The sequence below is a fragment of the Staurois parvus genome, unplaced genomic scaffold, assembly GCF_062004578.1.
Source record: "Staurois parvus isolate SC_StPar_1 unplaced genomic scaffold, SC_StPar_1.0 ptg001247l, whole genome shotgun sequence".
NCBI classification, from domain to species: Eukaryota; Metazoa; Chordata; class Amphibia; order Anura; family Ranidae; genus Staurois; species Staurois parvus.
The window spans coordinates 15,508-31,172 of record NW_028319043.1 but is presented as its reverse complement, the minus strand read 5'-3'; the positions used below and the strand labels follow the sequence as shown (position 1 = coordinate 31,172).

Genomic DNA, 15,665 nt, shown 5'->3' with positions numbered 1-15,665 from the left:
AGGAGCAATCAAACCATCAGATTCCAAACTCTCCACCATGGCAAAGACCAAAGAGCTGTCCAAGGAGGTCAGGGACAAGATGGTAGACCTACACAAGGCTGGACTGGGCTACCAAACTATGGCCAAGCAGCTTGGTGAGAAGGTGACAACAGTTGGTGCAATCATTCACAAATGGAAGAAACACAAAACAAGTGTCAGTCTCCCTAGGTCTGGTGCACCATGCAAGATCTCACCTCGTGGAGTGTCAATGATCATGAGAACAGTGAGGAATCATCCCAGAACTACACGTGAGGATCTTGTCAATGATCTCCAGGCAGCTGGGACCACAGTCACCAAGAAAACAATTGGTAACACACTACGCAGACAAGGACTGAAATCCTGCAGTGCCGCAAGGTCCCTCTGCTCAAGAAAGCACATGTCCAGGCCCGTCTGAAGTCTGCCACTGAACATCTGAATGATACAGAGGAGGACTGGTGGGAAGTGTTGTGGTCAGAGGAGACCAAAATCCAGCTCTTTGGCATCAACTCAACTCACCGTGTTTGGAGGAGGAGGAATGCTGCCTATGACCCCAAGAACACCATCCCAACTGTGAAACATGGTGGTGGAAACATTCTGCTTTGGGGGTGTTTTTCTGCTAAGAGGACAGGACAACTGCACCGCATCAAAGGGACGATGGACGGGGCAATGTGCCATCAAATCTTGGGTGAGAACCTTCTTCCCTCAGCCAGGGCATTGAAAATGGGTGGTGGATGGGTGTTCCAGCATGACAATGACCCAAAACACACGGCCAAGGCAACAAAGGAGCGGCTCAAGAAGAAGCACATTAAGGTCCTGGAGTGGCCTAGCCAGTCTCCACACCTTCATCTGATGGAAATTCTGTGGAGGGAGCTGAAAGTTTGAGTTGCCAAATGTCAGCCACCAAACCTTAATGACTTGGAGAGGATCTGCCAAGAGGAGTGGGCCAAAATCCCTCCTGAGATGTGTGCGAACCTGGGGGCCAACTCCAGGAAACGTCTGTCCTCTGTGATGGCCAACAAGGGATTGGCCACCAAGTACTAAGTCATGTTTTGTGAAGGGGATCAAATCCTTCTTTCCCTCATGAACATGCAGATCAGTCATCATTTGTTAGACGCATTTCTGCTGAATTTGTTGTTGTATTCTGTCTCTCAGTGTTACACCGAACATTCCATTGTTAGACCGATCATTTCTGTGTGAGGGGCGAACATTCCATTGTTAGACCGATCGTTTCTGTGTGAGGGGCGAACATTCCATTGTTAGACCGATCGTTTCTGTGTGAGGGGCGAACATTCCATTGTTAGACCGATCGTTTCTGTGTGAGGGGCGAACATTCCATTGTTAGACCGATCGTTTCTGTGTGAGGGGCGAACATTCCATTGTTAGACCGATCGTTTCTGTGTGAGGGGCGAACATTCCATTGTTAGACTGATCGTTTCTGTGTGAGGGGCGAACATTCCATTGTTAGACCGATCGTTTCTGTGTGAGGGGCGAACATTCAGCATGAGCCGGGGAGCAAATACACATTTCCTTCACTGTATATCATATTCATGTGTTTTAAACAATTTTTGTTACATTTCTTCAGTTACTTCCTGGTTTCTTGCCTAGGCAAATAATGTCCTACATCCCAGGAGTCTTCTGGAGGGGAGGAGGCTAAGCACACCCTCCTGCTGCATGCAGGGCTGCTGTAAGAAACCACAGGGCCCCGTACAGCCAACCTGACAGCCTCCCCCCTTCCCCCCGAAGAAAACAGAGTTTAGAATGCTTCAGTCATGAATGAACACAGTAGTTGGTGTCTCTGCCCCTCCCACAATGGGAAGATTTCCCATGTAGTTGGGGTCTCTGCCCCTCCCACAATGGGGAGATTTCCCAAGTAGTTGGTGTCTCTGCCCCTCCCACAATGGGGAGAGTTCCCCTCCAGTAGTTTGTGTCTCTGCCCCTTCCGCTGGTCCGTGTCTGGTGTGGATTTTGAGGGGAATCCCACAGCAAAATTCCCCCCACAAATCCATACTACACCCTTATCTGAGCATGCAGCCCAGTACGCCAGGAAAGGGGGGGGGGACAAGCCAGCTGCCCCCACACCGTAACCATACCAGGCCACATGCCCTCAACATGGGGTGGGGGTGCTTTGTTTTAGCAAGAGGGCCCCCAGATCCTGAACCACCCTCGCCCCATTTGAATGAGTAGGAGGTACCCCTACTCCTTCACCAAAAAAAGTATGAAAAGTAAATAAAAACAACAGACGTTTTTGACAAATCCTTTAATTAAAAAACAAAAACAATGAAGTAAATGAAGCCCTCTGAAGTAAATCCAGCATCAGTCCTGATGAATGCTGACCGCTGGCCGAAAAAGGTACGCATGCAACGCTTGCCTCCCAGCGGCAGTTCCCGGTTCCCATCGATGGTAAATAAACAAAGGGTGGAGTAACCAGTGAAAGTGACCCCTCCCCGGAGCTGTCAGTCAGTGGGTGGCCAGTGATGATCAATAAAGGGGTGGGGTCACCTGCTCTCCATTGGTGGGACCTGGAGCTGTCACTGGGAGGGACGCAAACGTCACGTGTGGACCTTCTTTTTGGTTTTTCAGGTACACAGCCAGCATTCATCATGACTGACTCTGGATTTACTTCGGGGAACATTGTCTTGGTTTTTTGGGTGTTTATTAAAAAAAAAAAAAAAAAAAAGGACCAAAGTTTGATCATTTCAACCCCCCCCCCCCCCTTCCTTCCTTGCCTGTCAGGCTGCATGCTCGGATAAGGGTCTGGATTGGATTATGGGGGCGACCCCACAGTTTGTTTTTGTTTGTTTTTTTTCATTGTGGTGTAAGCTTCCCCTCAAAAAACATACCAGACCCAAAGGGCCTGGTAAGGACCGGAGGGGGAACCCCATGCTGTGCTCTTTGCTTACATTCTGCTGTCAGCAGAGATTCCCGAGTCTTCGTTGTTAACAACCAGCTATTCACAATCCATCTGTTGTGGAGGAAATCACGAGGGTTTATGTAAGTGTATTGGCAGAAACTTAAGCATCCAATCAGAAACCTTGTTTCATTCCCAGTGCTAGTCTGCAGTGATTACAGTTGGAATCTGATTGGTTGCTGTAGCAATATAAAGTTCCCTATGATCCCTCTCTGTAGCCGTTACATTGTTGTTTCCTCCTACAGATCCCACACCTGATATCAGTGGCACATCCTCTAATTCCCGTGGGTCAGAAGTCCCATGTGTGATCATTAATGCAACAAGTGATGAAGATGCTGAGGAAGCCGAGGCCTGGCTGAACAATGTTCTCTACTCTCAAGCCGTCTCCATACAAAACAACCTCGTCTTTCAATTTGGACAAGAGGAACACGATATCCTCTCATCTCCTGATTTCCCAGATGTCCTCATTGAGGAGAAGCTGAGTAATGGGATGTCATTTCTAGAGATCGATGGTCTCCCGCGGGACAAGGTCAAAGCAGTCATACAGGCAGAGCGACTCCTCTTGGATGTACAGAAGAAGTACTCTGTGACTCTGGAGGAGGAGCTGATGGAGGAGGCTGTGGTTTGGCTCTATGAAAATGATATTGGAGTTTGGAGATATCCAGCCAAAGCCAACCGAGAGCTGGAGAAGGCCTTTGTGACCCAAAGTGACATCAAGCTGAAGTCCGAGCCGTGTCATTCAATCCTTATTAAGAACCTCATGGCGGAGGGGAAGGGTGGAGCATTTCGGCTGCAGAGGCGGAGTAAGTACAGCAATACATTTTACTAGACCACTGTGTTGGGGACAAGAGCTAGAGTGAGGATCGTAGTGTTGTCTCCTAATCCTTCATCTAGATATGTTCTCCAGGCTGAGGGTGTCCATGGATAGGCAGAGGACTCACCTAGAATGATGGGCAGTGAGGCTTTCTAAATATTTCCAGACCTGCTGTGTTCCCAACAGACACATCAGAACTGCTAAATAAGGTGCGCACTCCGCTGAGCAATCATTCTTGATGGCGGAGTCATCATTCTCTCCTCCTAGGAAGCCTTGAACCTCCAACTCCAAGCTGAATCCACATAGTGCAGCAGATTGGAGCGGTCTGATGGTTGGGACACGTGACGGTTCCGAGGAGGAGAGCAGTGATGGCCTCCAAGCATCAGATGATCAGGATAATTCGGAGAACTTTTCGGGTAGAAAGAATTAAAGTGCATGTCTGGGCATAAGAAGAAACCAATCTATTCTGTAAGTCCTGCGATATCGGACATTTCCCCATGTCTCCGAAGAATACTGTACGGCTCCATGCACACTAGTTCAAAGCGGAAGTAAAGCCGATTTTGTATCTTTACCTACAGGTAAGTTTTTAATTGGTCACCATTAAACATACACTGTTTAGGAGATATCTCCTGTAGAAGCGCCGGTGATGTCACCAGCGTATGCACACTGCGCTCTCAATGGACGGCGTGCCCTGTGTGTCCATGCACACTATCCTAGGCTAGAAGCAGTTTGAAGCTTCAGCGTCTAGAACAGGGGTGGGCAAACTTTTTGACTTGAGGGCCGCAATGGGTTCATATATTGGACCCGGGGGCCGGACCAAGAGGAGATGAATGATGTGTATGTGTCATCCACAGTAAGTATAGTAATATTCCCCCATAGTAAGCATAGTAATTAATCCCCCATACAGTAATTCATCCCCCATATAGTAATTCATCCCCCATAGTAATTCATCCCCTCTATAGTAATTCATCCCCCATAGTAATTCATCCCCCATATAGTAATACATCCCCCATATAGTAATTCATCCCCCATAGTAATTCATCCCCCATAGTAATTCATCCCCCATATAGTAATTCATCCCCCATATAGTAATTCATCCCCCATATTAATTCATCCCCCCTATAGTAATTCATCCCCCCTATAGTAATTCATCCCCCATATAGTAATTCACGCCCCATATAGTAATTCACCCCCCATATAGTAATTCATCCCCCATAGTAATTCATCCCCCATAGTAATTCATCCCCCATATAGTAATTCATCCCCCATATTAAGTTCCCAAGTCCCCCCTGTGTCAATTCACTTACCTTTGCTCCGCGCGTTCCTCTCGCCGTGTTCCCGCGCCGTTCCGGTGTAGCATGAAAATCTGTCTCCTATGAGGATCTGTCCCCCTCGACGTATCTGCGCATGTGCCAGTTTCAGGCATTAGCAGCCGATCGGCGATCTCCAGCACATGCGCAGATACGTCGAGGGGGACAGATCCTCATAGGAGACAGATTTTCATGCTACACCGGTCTTCAGGGCGGACTGTGAGAGGAGCCTAGCTCCCCTCGCGTTCGTCACGCTGCCCCGCCTACACACATCCTGACAGCCATCCTGACAGTATCGAGCTCCACGGGCCGGATTAAAAGGTCCGCCGGGCCGTAGTTTGCCCATTGCTGGTCTAGAAGCAGCAAAAAAAAACCTTTTTTGTGTGTTTTTGTGTTTTTAGGAGTTATTTGCCAGCAGAAAAAAAAACAATGAACATTTCTAAACACCAGTTCCAGCATTTTTTTTTCTTCCTTTTTCTTTGTGAATAGCTGGTTGCTAAGGAGCAGGCTGGCTGCCACATCCCCAACATTCGATGACTCGACAACTGACAGCGAAACAAAAGCAGTGCCGGCAAGTCCAATTTGAGAAAAATAGCATGGCCCCCCCACCCCATCCATAGCAGGCCCTTTGGGTCTGGTTTGGACCTTAAGGGGAACCCCATGCCAAAATTAACACCCCCCCCCCCTCAAAATAAGGTGTAAAAAAAAATCCAGACCAGACTGTAACGGAACCGACCCCTTGAGTACTTCCGTTAGACTACCACTTCCCCGTCTAAACACCGACAACAGACACCACAGCTGACCATACAAGACTAGACAACACCAATCTTGAAGTAATCCAGAAGGTAGACTAGTTTGAACACAGATACAAGATATATACACTCAGGGGACAATCCCCCCTCCCTGCATAATGACACAGGGCGGGGCAATCTACATATAGTAACAAGAGACACACCAGCAGACAGTCTCATCAGAAGGGAGGGCTGCTGGAGACACCCCCCACTAAGTTAATACACTTAAACACATACATCCCATAATAGTTTGCTCCCAAGCCAAACACACAATAGAACAATGGGATGCAATCACATAAAACCAAACAATCCACAACCCCCCACCCCACCTATCTCCTAGACATGTCTACACAATATCAGGACATTCCACCCTGTACCCCTAACAGGCACAGGGTGACTTACACATAAGAGGGATATGGGGAGCTGAGACAGGGGTCTCCCCACCTCTCCAAAGTGAGCTGGGTTCCATGGGCCCCCCACCCAAAGTCACTCCTGTCACACAGACCGTTATCTGAGCATGCAGCCTGGCAGGCCACATACCCTTAACAAGGGGGGGGGGGGTGTTGATGGGGACAATGGCCTCTTCCCTCACACCCCTGGCTGGTGGCTGTGGGGGTCTACGGGTGGGGGGTTTATTGGAATCTGGAAGCCCCCTTTTGACAGCCCCCCATGTGAATGAGTATGGTGTACATTGTTCCCCCTATTCATTCACCAGAAAAAGGATAACAAATACATAAAAACAGAAACAGTCCTTTTTATTTAAAAAATAATAATAATAATGCCCTAAGTAAACCCAGCGTCAATCCTTGGGAGGCGGCAGAACCGTCAGACAGCAGGAGCCAGTGTTGGGTGTGGACTTTTTTTTTTTTCCCCAGGTCAGTGGCATTCCTCATGAGTGAGGCTGGGTTTCTCTTAAATGTTAAATGCCAGCTAATCTTTTGTTTACATTCAGCTGTTGGTGGGGAACTTCACTGACAGCTGATGAATGATGGGTTGTTAAGGATGTGAGCGGCCGGCTCGTCAGCCTGCTCCTTAACAACCAGCTAAGTGCCGGCACAAAAATGGAAAAATGCTGGAAAGTTCCAAGATTAATGTTTTTTTTTTTTAATTCAGTGTTTTGCTTCAGCTCCTAGTGTGCATGGAGCCTAAGAGCTGCTTTCTTCCTGGCTGACAACACTGCCCCTGCTGCACTAAAATCCCAAGCGGGGTTGTCAGCTGGACTACAGAACCCTTCCTTGTTTATATCTTCAGCACCTCCCCCTCTCCTCTCAATAATCCCACTGCCTGTAGGAGAAGGGCTCTCGGAAGATGTAGTTCTGGGGAAGGGAGTGCGTACGTCAATGGGAACTGACCTCGGGCATCCTTCTGATTCCAGCAGCGGCCCTTGGAAGAATTGTATAACCCGGGGATGTCACAGGAAATAATAAAAGTGGTTTCTGACTACATGAACGGGGTGCAAAAAATGTACCGCGCCTGCTGGAGGAGGTGCCTATATCTCAGGGGGTGTCCTGGAAGATGAGATGGGAGAAAGTATTCTGGGAGGCGATCTAGAGGTGCATGGGGAGGTTGGGGTTATTCCTAAAGAGACGTGACTTTCATGTGTGTGGGAGAGGGGAGAGTCCAAGGTCTCACTGAGAGTGCTGGACACAGTGACCTCTATCTATGATTGGCATATACCTGGACTTTGGCTTCTCTTTCCGTAGCTTTATGTAACGGCTCCAAGAATGTCCAGCAGAAGAGCCATCCTGACCACTGGCTCGCGCAGGTTACTCCAATGGATACCGGCCGTCAGGAGTTCCAGGACCTGGTTAATAAATTTAACAAAGACAAACTTACGCTGGTCAAGGTAATACAATGAATAGATTGTAATTTATTTGGCAGCCATTCAATTCACTAAGCTGTTGGAGGTATTATAAATCTTAATTTTACCCCCCCCCCCAAAAAAAAAAGTGTGTGTGCACTCCAGTGGCAACCTGTGAAGCTCTGGTGACCACCATGCCCAAGAGGGTTAAGGCAGTGCTGGAAAATAATGGCGGCCACACAAAATATTGACATTGGACCCAATTTGGACCTTGTCACTTAGGGGTGGAGTCACTTCTGTTGCCGGCGGTTTAGACATTAATGGCGGTGTGTTGAGTTATTTTGAGGGGACAGCAAATTTACATGTTATACAAACTGTACACTGACTACGTCACATTGTAGCAAAGTGTCATTTCTTCAGTGTTGTCACATCAAATATTGAAACAAATGTGAGGGGGGGCTCACTTCTGGGAGATACTGTATGTATGTGTGTGTGTGTGTATATATATATATATGTACAGTTGTGTTCAAAATAATATCAGTGTGTTTAAAAAAGTGACTAAAGCTGCAAATCCTTCTAATCCTTTTATTTCCATCCACACAAATGCATTGGGAACACGACACATTCTATTCCAAATCACAACATGAAGAAAAATACATCAAATTTGTGTTGTTCCTCTAAAAAAATGGAAGAAAAGTGAATATTAGACGGTTCAAAAAAAATGGCCGTGTTTGTATTCTTCTTTACAAACTCAAACATTCACTATATAAACTGAGAAATGTTTGAAGATTTTGCTTTCCTTTGAATGACTTCATGAATATTTGGTTGTAGTCGCACTGTTTCTGAGAACTGCTGTACATCTGTGTTGCATGGAGTCCCCCAACTTCTGGCCCCTGTGATCAGGTATTCCAGCCCAGGATGATTGGACCACATTCCACAGTTCTTCTCTATTTCTTGGTTTGGCCTCAGAAACGGCATTTTTGATGTCACCCCACAAGTTTTCTATTGGATGAAGATCCGGGGATTGGGCTGGCCACTCCATAACGTCCATCTTGTTGGTCTGGAACCAAGATGTTGCCCGTTTACTGGTGTGTTTGGGGTCGTTGTCTTGTTGGAACACCCATTTCAAGGGCATTTCCTCTTCAGCATAAGGCAGCATGACCTCTTCAAGTATTCTGAGGTATTCAAACTGATCCATGATCCCTGGTATGCGATAAATAGGCCCAACACCGTAGTATGAGAAACATCCCCATATCATGATGCTTGCACCACCATGCTTCACGGTCTTTACAGTGTACTGTGGCTTGAATTCAGTGTTTGGGGGCCGTCTGACAAACTGTCTCCACCCACTAGACCCAAAAAGAACAATTTTACTTCCATCAGTCCACAAAATGTTGCGCCATTTCTCTTTAGGCCGGTCAATGTGCTCTTTGGCAGATTGTAACCTCTTCAGCACACGTCTTTTTCCCAACAGTGGGACTTTGCGGGGACTTCTTGCAGATAGCTTGGCTTCACATCGGCGTCTTCTAATTGTAACAGTCCTCACAGGGAACGTCACACCTTCTTTCATCTTCCTGGAGCTGATTGTTGGCTGAGTCCTCACAGGGAACGTCACACCTTCTTTCATCTTCCTGGAGCTGATTGTTGGCTGAGTCCTCACAGGGAACGTCACACCTTCTTTCATCTTCCTGGAGCTGATTGTTGGCCGAGTCCGCCCCATTTTGGCTATTCTTCTATCCATTCCAATGGTAGTTTTTCGCTTTCTTCCGCGTCTTTCAGGTTTTGGTTGCCTATTTAAAGCATTTGCCATCATTTTAGCTGAGCAGCCGATCATTTTCTGCACTTCTTTATATATTTTCCCCTCTCCAATCAACTTTTTAATCAAGGTACGCTGTTCTTCTGAACAATGTCTGGAACGACCCATTTTCCTCAGAATTTCAGAGAGAAATGCACTGAAACCAGCATGTCCAACATTTGCTGCCTTCCTTCCTTAAATAAGGGCAATAATTGCCACCTGTTTATCAAAGAATGAATGACGTCACTAATAGAACTCCACACGGCTATTATTGTGAACACGCCCCTTTCAATGAGTGATTCAATGACACAGAATCAGCAGCATGCATGTCATGACTGTCGGGTCTGTTGGATTTCTATGACTCTACTACACCTGCTAGGAAATTATTTGCCATGTAGAAATATCATTTCCACCAAAAACAGCGATTGATCCGGTTAGTGATGTCTGACGGCTAGTATTTTCAACACAACTGTATATACATTGTATACAGTCTGGGGGGGGGGGCACTCACTTCTGTTATATGTGTATGTATGTCTATTTTTCCTCACCCATTTCAACTAGTTAAATGTGACATTTTGCATATTACCTTTTTATGTTCTTATATCCCACCAGCAGGGGGAGTTTTAATCTGATTTTCATATTTTCTTCTGTTTACTAAACAACTTTAAAATCCAGCTGTTAACAGAACTGAATATCTGAAGCTAAAATGTTGTTATATAGGTTGACAAATCAGAGCAGAGACTCCTCCTTCATCCTGGAGGTGTCAATCAGACAGAGAGAGTCTAGAAGGAAACAACTAGTTCTCCAGAGATAACCCATAGTGCTCGAGAAATTGTTTGTCATGTAAAAAATATTTATGTGTAAAACAGAGATATTGTGTGTATTATTATTATTATTATTATACAGGATTTATGGCGCCAACAGTTTGCTCAGCGCTGTACAATATAACGGGAGACAATACAGTTCAATACAAGAGGGATAGGAGGGCCTGATCCTGGGAGCTTACAATCTAATAGGGAGGGGCAAATGGTACAAAAGGTAAAAACTGTGAGGGATGGGCTGATGGGAAAAGATAGTCAGACAGATTGGGATAGAGAATTCCAGAGGATGAGAGAAGCTCTGGAGAAGTCCTACAGGTGAGCATAAGAGGAGACAAAGGAGTTAGAGATCAGGAGGACTAGAGAGGAGCAGTGAGGACGGTTTGTGTGATATAATGAGATAAAATTGGTGATGTAGTTTCAGGCAGAGTCGTTGATGGCTTTGTATGTTGTTAATATTTCGAATTTAAATCATTGGGCAATCAGAAGCCAGAGGAGGGATTGGCAGAGAGGGGTGGAGGACACTCCATTTAGTGTCCTCCACCCCTCTCTGCCAATCCCTCCACTGGCCTCCATTCAGTGTCCTCCACCCCTCTCTGCCAATCCTTACACTAGCCTCCATTCAGTGTCCTCCACCCCCTCTGCCAATCCCTCCACTGGCCTCCATTCAGTGTCCTCCACTAGCCCTTCGGGTCTGGTATGGATTTTGATGGGAACCAACACACCAAAATTAAACAAAAACATAGCGTGGGGGTCCCCCCAAAAATCCATACCAGACCCTTATCCAAGCATGCAGACCAGCAGTTCAGGAAAGAGAGGGGGGATGAGTGAGTGCCCCCCCCCCCACCTCCTGAACCATACCAGGCTACATGTCCTCAACATGGGGGGGGTCTGCTTTGGGGCCCCCCCAAAGCACCTTGTCCCCATTTTGATAGGGACAAGGACCTCTTCCCCACAACCCTTACCAGTGGTTGTGGGGGTCTGCGGGAGGAGGCTTATCGGAATCTGGAAGCCCCCAGATCCCCCCGCCATGTGAATGAGTATGGGGTACATGGTACTGCTACCCATTCACAAAAAAAAAGTGTAGTGTAAACATGACAGGAAGAGTCTGTGACAAGTCCTTTATTTCAAATAACATTTTTTTAAAATGTCCCCCAAGGTAGATCCAATGTCAATGGAGGGAGCATAGGATAGAGCAAAAGGGTGACTGTAGTAGTTGTGAGGGAACGAGTTCTAGTGGACAGGTGGTAGGACGGGCTTCTGAGAAGTTTTTGGTGACCTCTTTGGTAGTAGCAAGGTCAAAAGATGAAAGTGTTGAGGGAGGTTTTGTATAGGGTATGTTAAGTGAGATAGTGGGCCCCCACGGATTGCATCAGTCTTGTCTTTGAAGTGATTGGTAATCTTGTGAGCAGTGAGTGAGTTGCTGGGTGGAAGTGGTGATGGAGAAAGCAAGAGAGGTAAAAGGTGTGTCGTGTATGTACACTGCTCAAAAAAATGAAAGGAAGACTCTGAAAACCCATCAGATCTCAATGGGGACAAATCTCCTGCTGGATCTCTATACTGACATGGACGGGGGATGGGTGAGGAACGTAAGGACGCCCCATTGTTTGATGAAAATGATGGACCTACAGAGGACTGAATTCAAATACATCCCGAAAATCAAAGTGAAAAAATGATGAAGCAAGCGAGTCCATGTTGGTGAAATGTCATTGCAGCAACTCAGAATGGTCCTCAGTAGTCTGTGTGGCCCCCACGTGCTTGTATGCATGCCTGACAACATCGGGGGAGACTCCTAATGAGACCATGGATGGTGTCCTGGGGGGTTTCCTCCTAGATCTGGTCCAGGGCATCACTGAGTTCCTGGACAGTCTGAGGGGCAACCTGGTGGCATCGGATGGACTGAAACATGACATCCCAGAGGGGTTCTATTGGATTTAGGTCAGGTGAGTGTGGTGGCCATTCAATGGTATCAATTCCTTCATCCTCCAGGAACTGCCTGCATACTCTCACCACATGAGGCCGGGCATTGTCTGCACCAGGAGGAACCCAGGACCTACTGCACTAGTGTAAGGTCTGACAATGGGTCCAAGGATTTCATCCCTATTCCTAATGGCAGTCAGGGGGCCATTGTCTAGCCTGTAGAGGTCTGTGTGTCCCTCCATGGAGATGCCTCCACAGACCATTACTGACCCACCACCAAAACGGTCATGCTGAACCATGTTACAGGCAGCAGAATGTTCTCCACGGCTTCTCCAGACCCTTTCACGTCTGTCACATGTGCTCGGGGGGAACCTGCTCTCATCTGTGAAAAGCACAGGGTGCCAGTGGTGGACCTGCCAGTTCTGGTGTTCAACGGCAAATGCCAATCTCTGTGGTGCCGGGCAGTGAGCACAGGGCCCACTAGAGGACGTTGGGCCCTCAGGCCACCCTCATGAAGTCTGTTTCTGATTGTTTGGTCAGAGACATTCACACTAGTGGCCTGCTAGAGGTCATTTTGTAGGGCTCTGGCAGGGCTCATCCTGTTCCTCCTTGCACAAAGGAGAAGATACCGGTCCTGCTGATGGGTTAAGGACCTTCTACGGCCCTGTCCAGCCCTCCTAGAGGAACTGCCTGTCTCCTGGAACCTCCTCCATGCTCTTGTCTCCTGGAACCTCCTCCATGCTCTTGAGGCTGAGCTGGGAGACCCAGTAAACCTTCTGGCAATGGCAGGTATTGATGTGCCATCCTGGAGGAGTTGGACTGCCTGTGCAACCGCTGTAGGGTCCAGGTATGGCCTCATCCTACCAGTAGTGACACTGACCCCGGCCAAATGCAAAATGAGTGAAAAATAGTCAGAAAAGATGAGGAGGGAATAATGTCAGTGGCCTCCACCTGTAAAACCATTCCTGTTTTGGGGGTTGTCTCATTGTTGCCCATCTACTGCCCCTGTTGTTCATTTCATGAACACCAAAGCAGCTCAAACTGATGACCAACCCCCTCTGCAACTTACCTGACCAGATCCATATCCCAGGGGTTTCATCGACTTGATGCTAGACTCGGATTACAAAGTCGTCATTTCATTTTTTTTTTTTTTTTTGAGTCGTGTATCATTATTATAATTTGCATTGTTTTCCAGGCGGAGAAGATCCACAACGGATATCTGTCAGAAATCTTCCGGTACAAGAAGAAGGCAAAAACATTCAATAAGAACACCAGCCAGTTATATCAGGTGGTCCCCAGACAGTTCACAAGGCTGGTCTGTGATGTCGGATTTCAGAGGATTTTCAGCAATCCTAAAGGTGAGTGTCGGGATCATTAGAGGCATGTGGAGGGTGATCTGCTGTATAGAAAGTCGTCCTCAGAACTTTCCTCCCCCCGGCAGAATTTTTGTAATGTGACCGATTTGTTTTTCCTGCCCCGGAGCCACAAAGCAGCACAATTACAATATTCCAAATGGCACCCGGAGAAGCCTACAGATTCGTAGAGCAAACATCTCCGACCATAAAATGAGAAACGTTCCCTATGAATACATTGGCTGAATGCCGTACAGGTATGCATGTCGCTGTATTACAAACAAGCCACGCCCCCACCAACTGGCATTTTTTGGTCCTCTGAGGCTAACAAAATCAAATTTATGGAGGAGCTCACCACACCTGTCACTGAAGGCTGTGACCCCCCGACTGATGCTGAAAGGGGCAATGCATGGTATTCAGGACCAAAGGCGTGCACACCTTGTTATTATTTCCTTTGCCATAGCTTGTTTAACCCCTCCCCCTCCAGAAGATTCCCCCCACCTTTCCTGACCAGGCTATTTTTTGCATTACGGCGTTGCGTTACTTTAACTGACAATTGCGTGGTCATGCAACGCTGCACCCAAATGAAATTTACGTCCTTTTTTTCCCACGAATTGAGCTTTCTTTCAATTGCCTGATAATTGTGCTCTACAGAACCTTCTTCTTCTTTTCTCTTCAGATCCCAAGTACGGCCAGGGGATTTACTTCACAGACACTGCTAGGAGGGCTACGGACGTTTTCCAGACCTCGAAAGAGGACGGCGGCCTCATCTACATCTTCCTGGCTGAAGTTCTGACCGACAACTCCGCTATTGGTATTCAAGACACACCGGTTCTTGTTCCTAAAACAGGAATTAACCGATCCAAACCTGATGACATCCTGGATCTGTGTGATAGTTTGAAAAATACTAGAATGTCAGCGTCTGTCTATGTCATACCTGATAGTTTTCAAGCAAATCCGCTGTATCTGTTCACCTGCAGGAGGCAAGGATCAGGTTCTTCCCGCTTATAACACATCGTGAAAGCAGGAGAACCAGAAATCGGCCGCTGTACCCCAATATTGTCACTCTCGGGGGGCATCCCTTATAATGGGTTTGTCTACCAAGCACTAATGACAGGTCCACTTTACTACTTTATCATTTTATGTACAACAGACCAGTGGTGGGGACATGTTTCGGCGTTAGGGACAGCTGTACGGGGTCTGTTTTAGGGGTGTAGTTGAAATGGCTGCTGTAAAATTCTCTAAATCTTTCTTAATTTTAAAGAGGTTACACTGAACAGAAGTGGATGTGTGTTATATATTCTTTAACTTTTTTTTATTTTTTGCTTATGGAAAACTAATAAATTCCATTTAGGAAAAAAAAAAAAAACATTTAGGACTCCCCCCAAAAAAAATCCTTTCTTGAAGTCCATTGAGGGACCCAGGAATTCTTAGACTGTTGGGTTATAATGCCACCTACAGGAGAAATAGACATTGGCAAAAAAAAAAAAGCTGTTGTCCAGAACAATGTAACCACACCCACAACCACTTGCCTCAGTGTTTTTTTTTTTTAGCAAAGCTGTACCAAAAGAAAACAAAAAATAGGGGAAGGATCTGTTTCTCTCTTCCCCCCCCCCCCCCCCCCCCAATGGACTCCAGGAAAAAATAACTTTATGGTTAGAACAAAAATCCTATTTTTCCTTCTTGGCAAAATCAGAAATTCCTAAACTGTTGGGGTGTCCAAAAGCAGTCCCAACAGAGGGGTGGGATAACATTGCAACAAAGGCCAACAGGTCCAAGAAAAGACCACAAGAATCTGGAGACCATTTGAAAGACCTAATGGCCAAAGTTGGCCCCAGACAAGGCCTGGATATTGGCGCGTTAAAACTTAAAGGCAAAAAACAAAACAAAACCAGGTGCTGGCCTTGTAAACTGGGAAAAGTTGGATTCTGCCTAAAAGAGTAAGATTACTTGCAGGTCTCATAGAACAGGGAGGCCAGACGTGGTTCCAGTTATTAGGCACTGGGCTGAATGAAAAAAACTAAATCCGTTCCCCCATTAACACATTTTGAGGTGGATGAGGGAATCCTCCTCACAGCGAGGAGACTTTCCTGAGAATACACAGACCACTGATCGGGCAGCTTTTATCCCACAGGACG

General features: G+C 46.8%; 1 protein-coding gene across 1 annotated transcript in view; it reads left to right on the top strand.

Annotated features, from left to right (window-relative positions):
- LOC149437902 (protein mono-ADP-ribosyltransferase PARP9-like) overlaps positions 1–14,809 on the top strand; it is a 58,603-nt gene extending 43,794 nt beyond the window's left edge. The window contains exons 6-9 of the mRNA XM_089660491.1: positions 3,172–3,729; positions 7,545–7,687; positions 13,371–13,533; positions 14,207–14,809. Of these exons, the coding sequence (XP_089516617.1) occupies positions 3,172–3,729; positions 7,545–7,687; positions 13,371–13,533; positions 14,207–14,538 (1,196 nt within the window). The 3' untranslated portion in view covers positions 14,539–14,809. The remainder of the gene's footprint in view (positions 1–3,171; positions 3,730–7,544; positions 7,688–13,370; positions 13,534–14,206) is intronic.
- Positions 14,810–15,665: the final 856 nt, after the last annotated feature.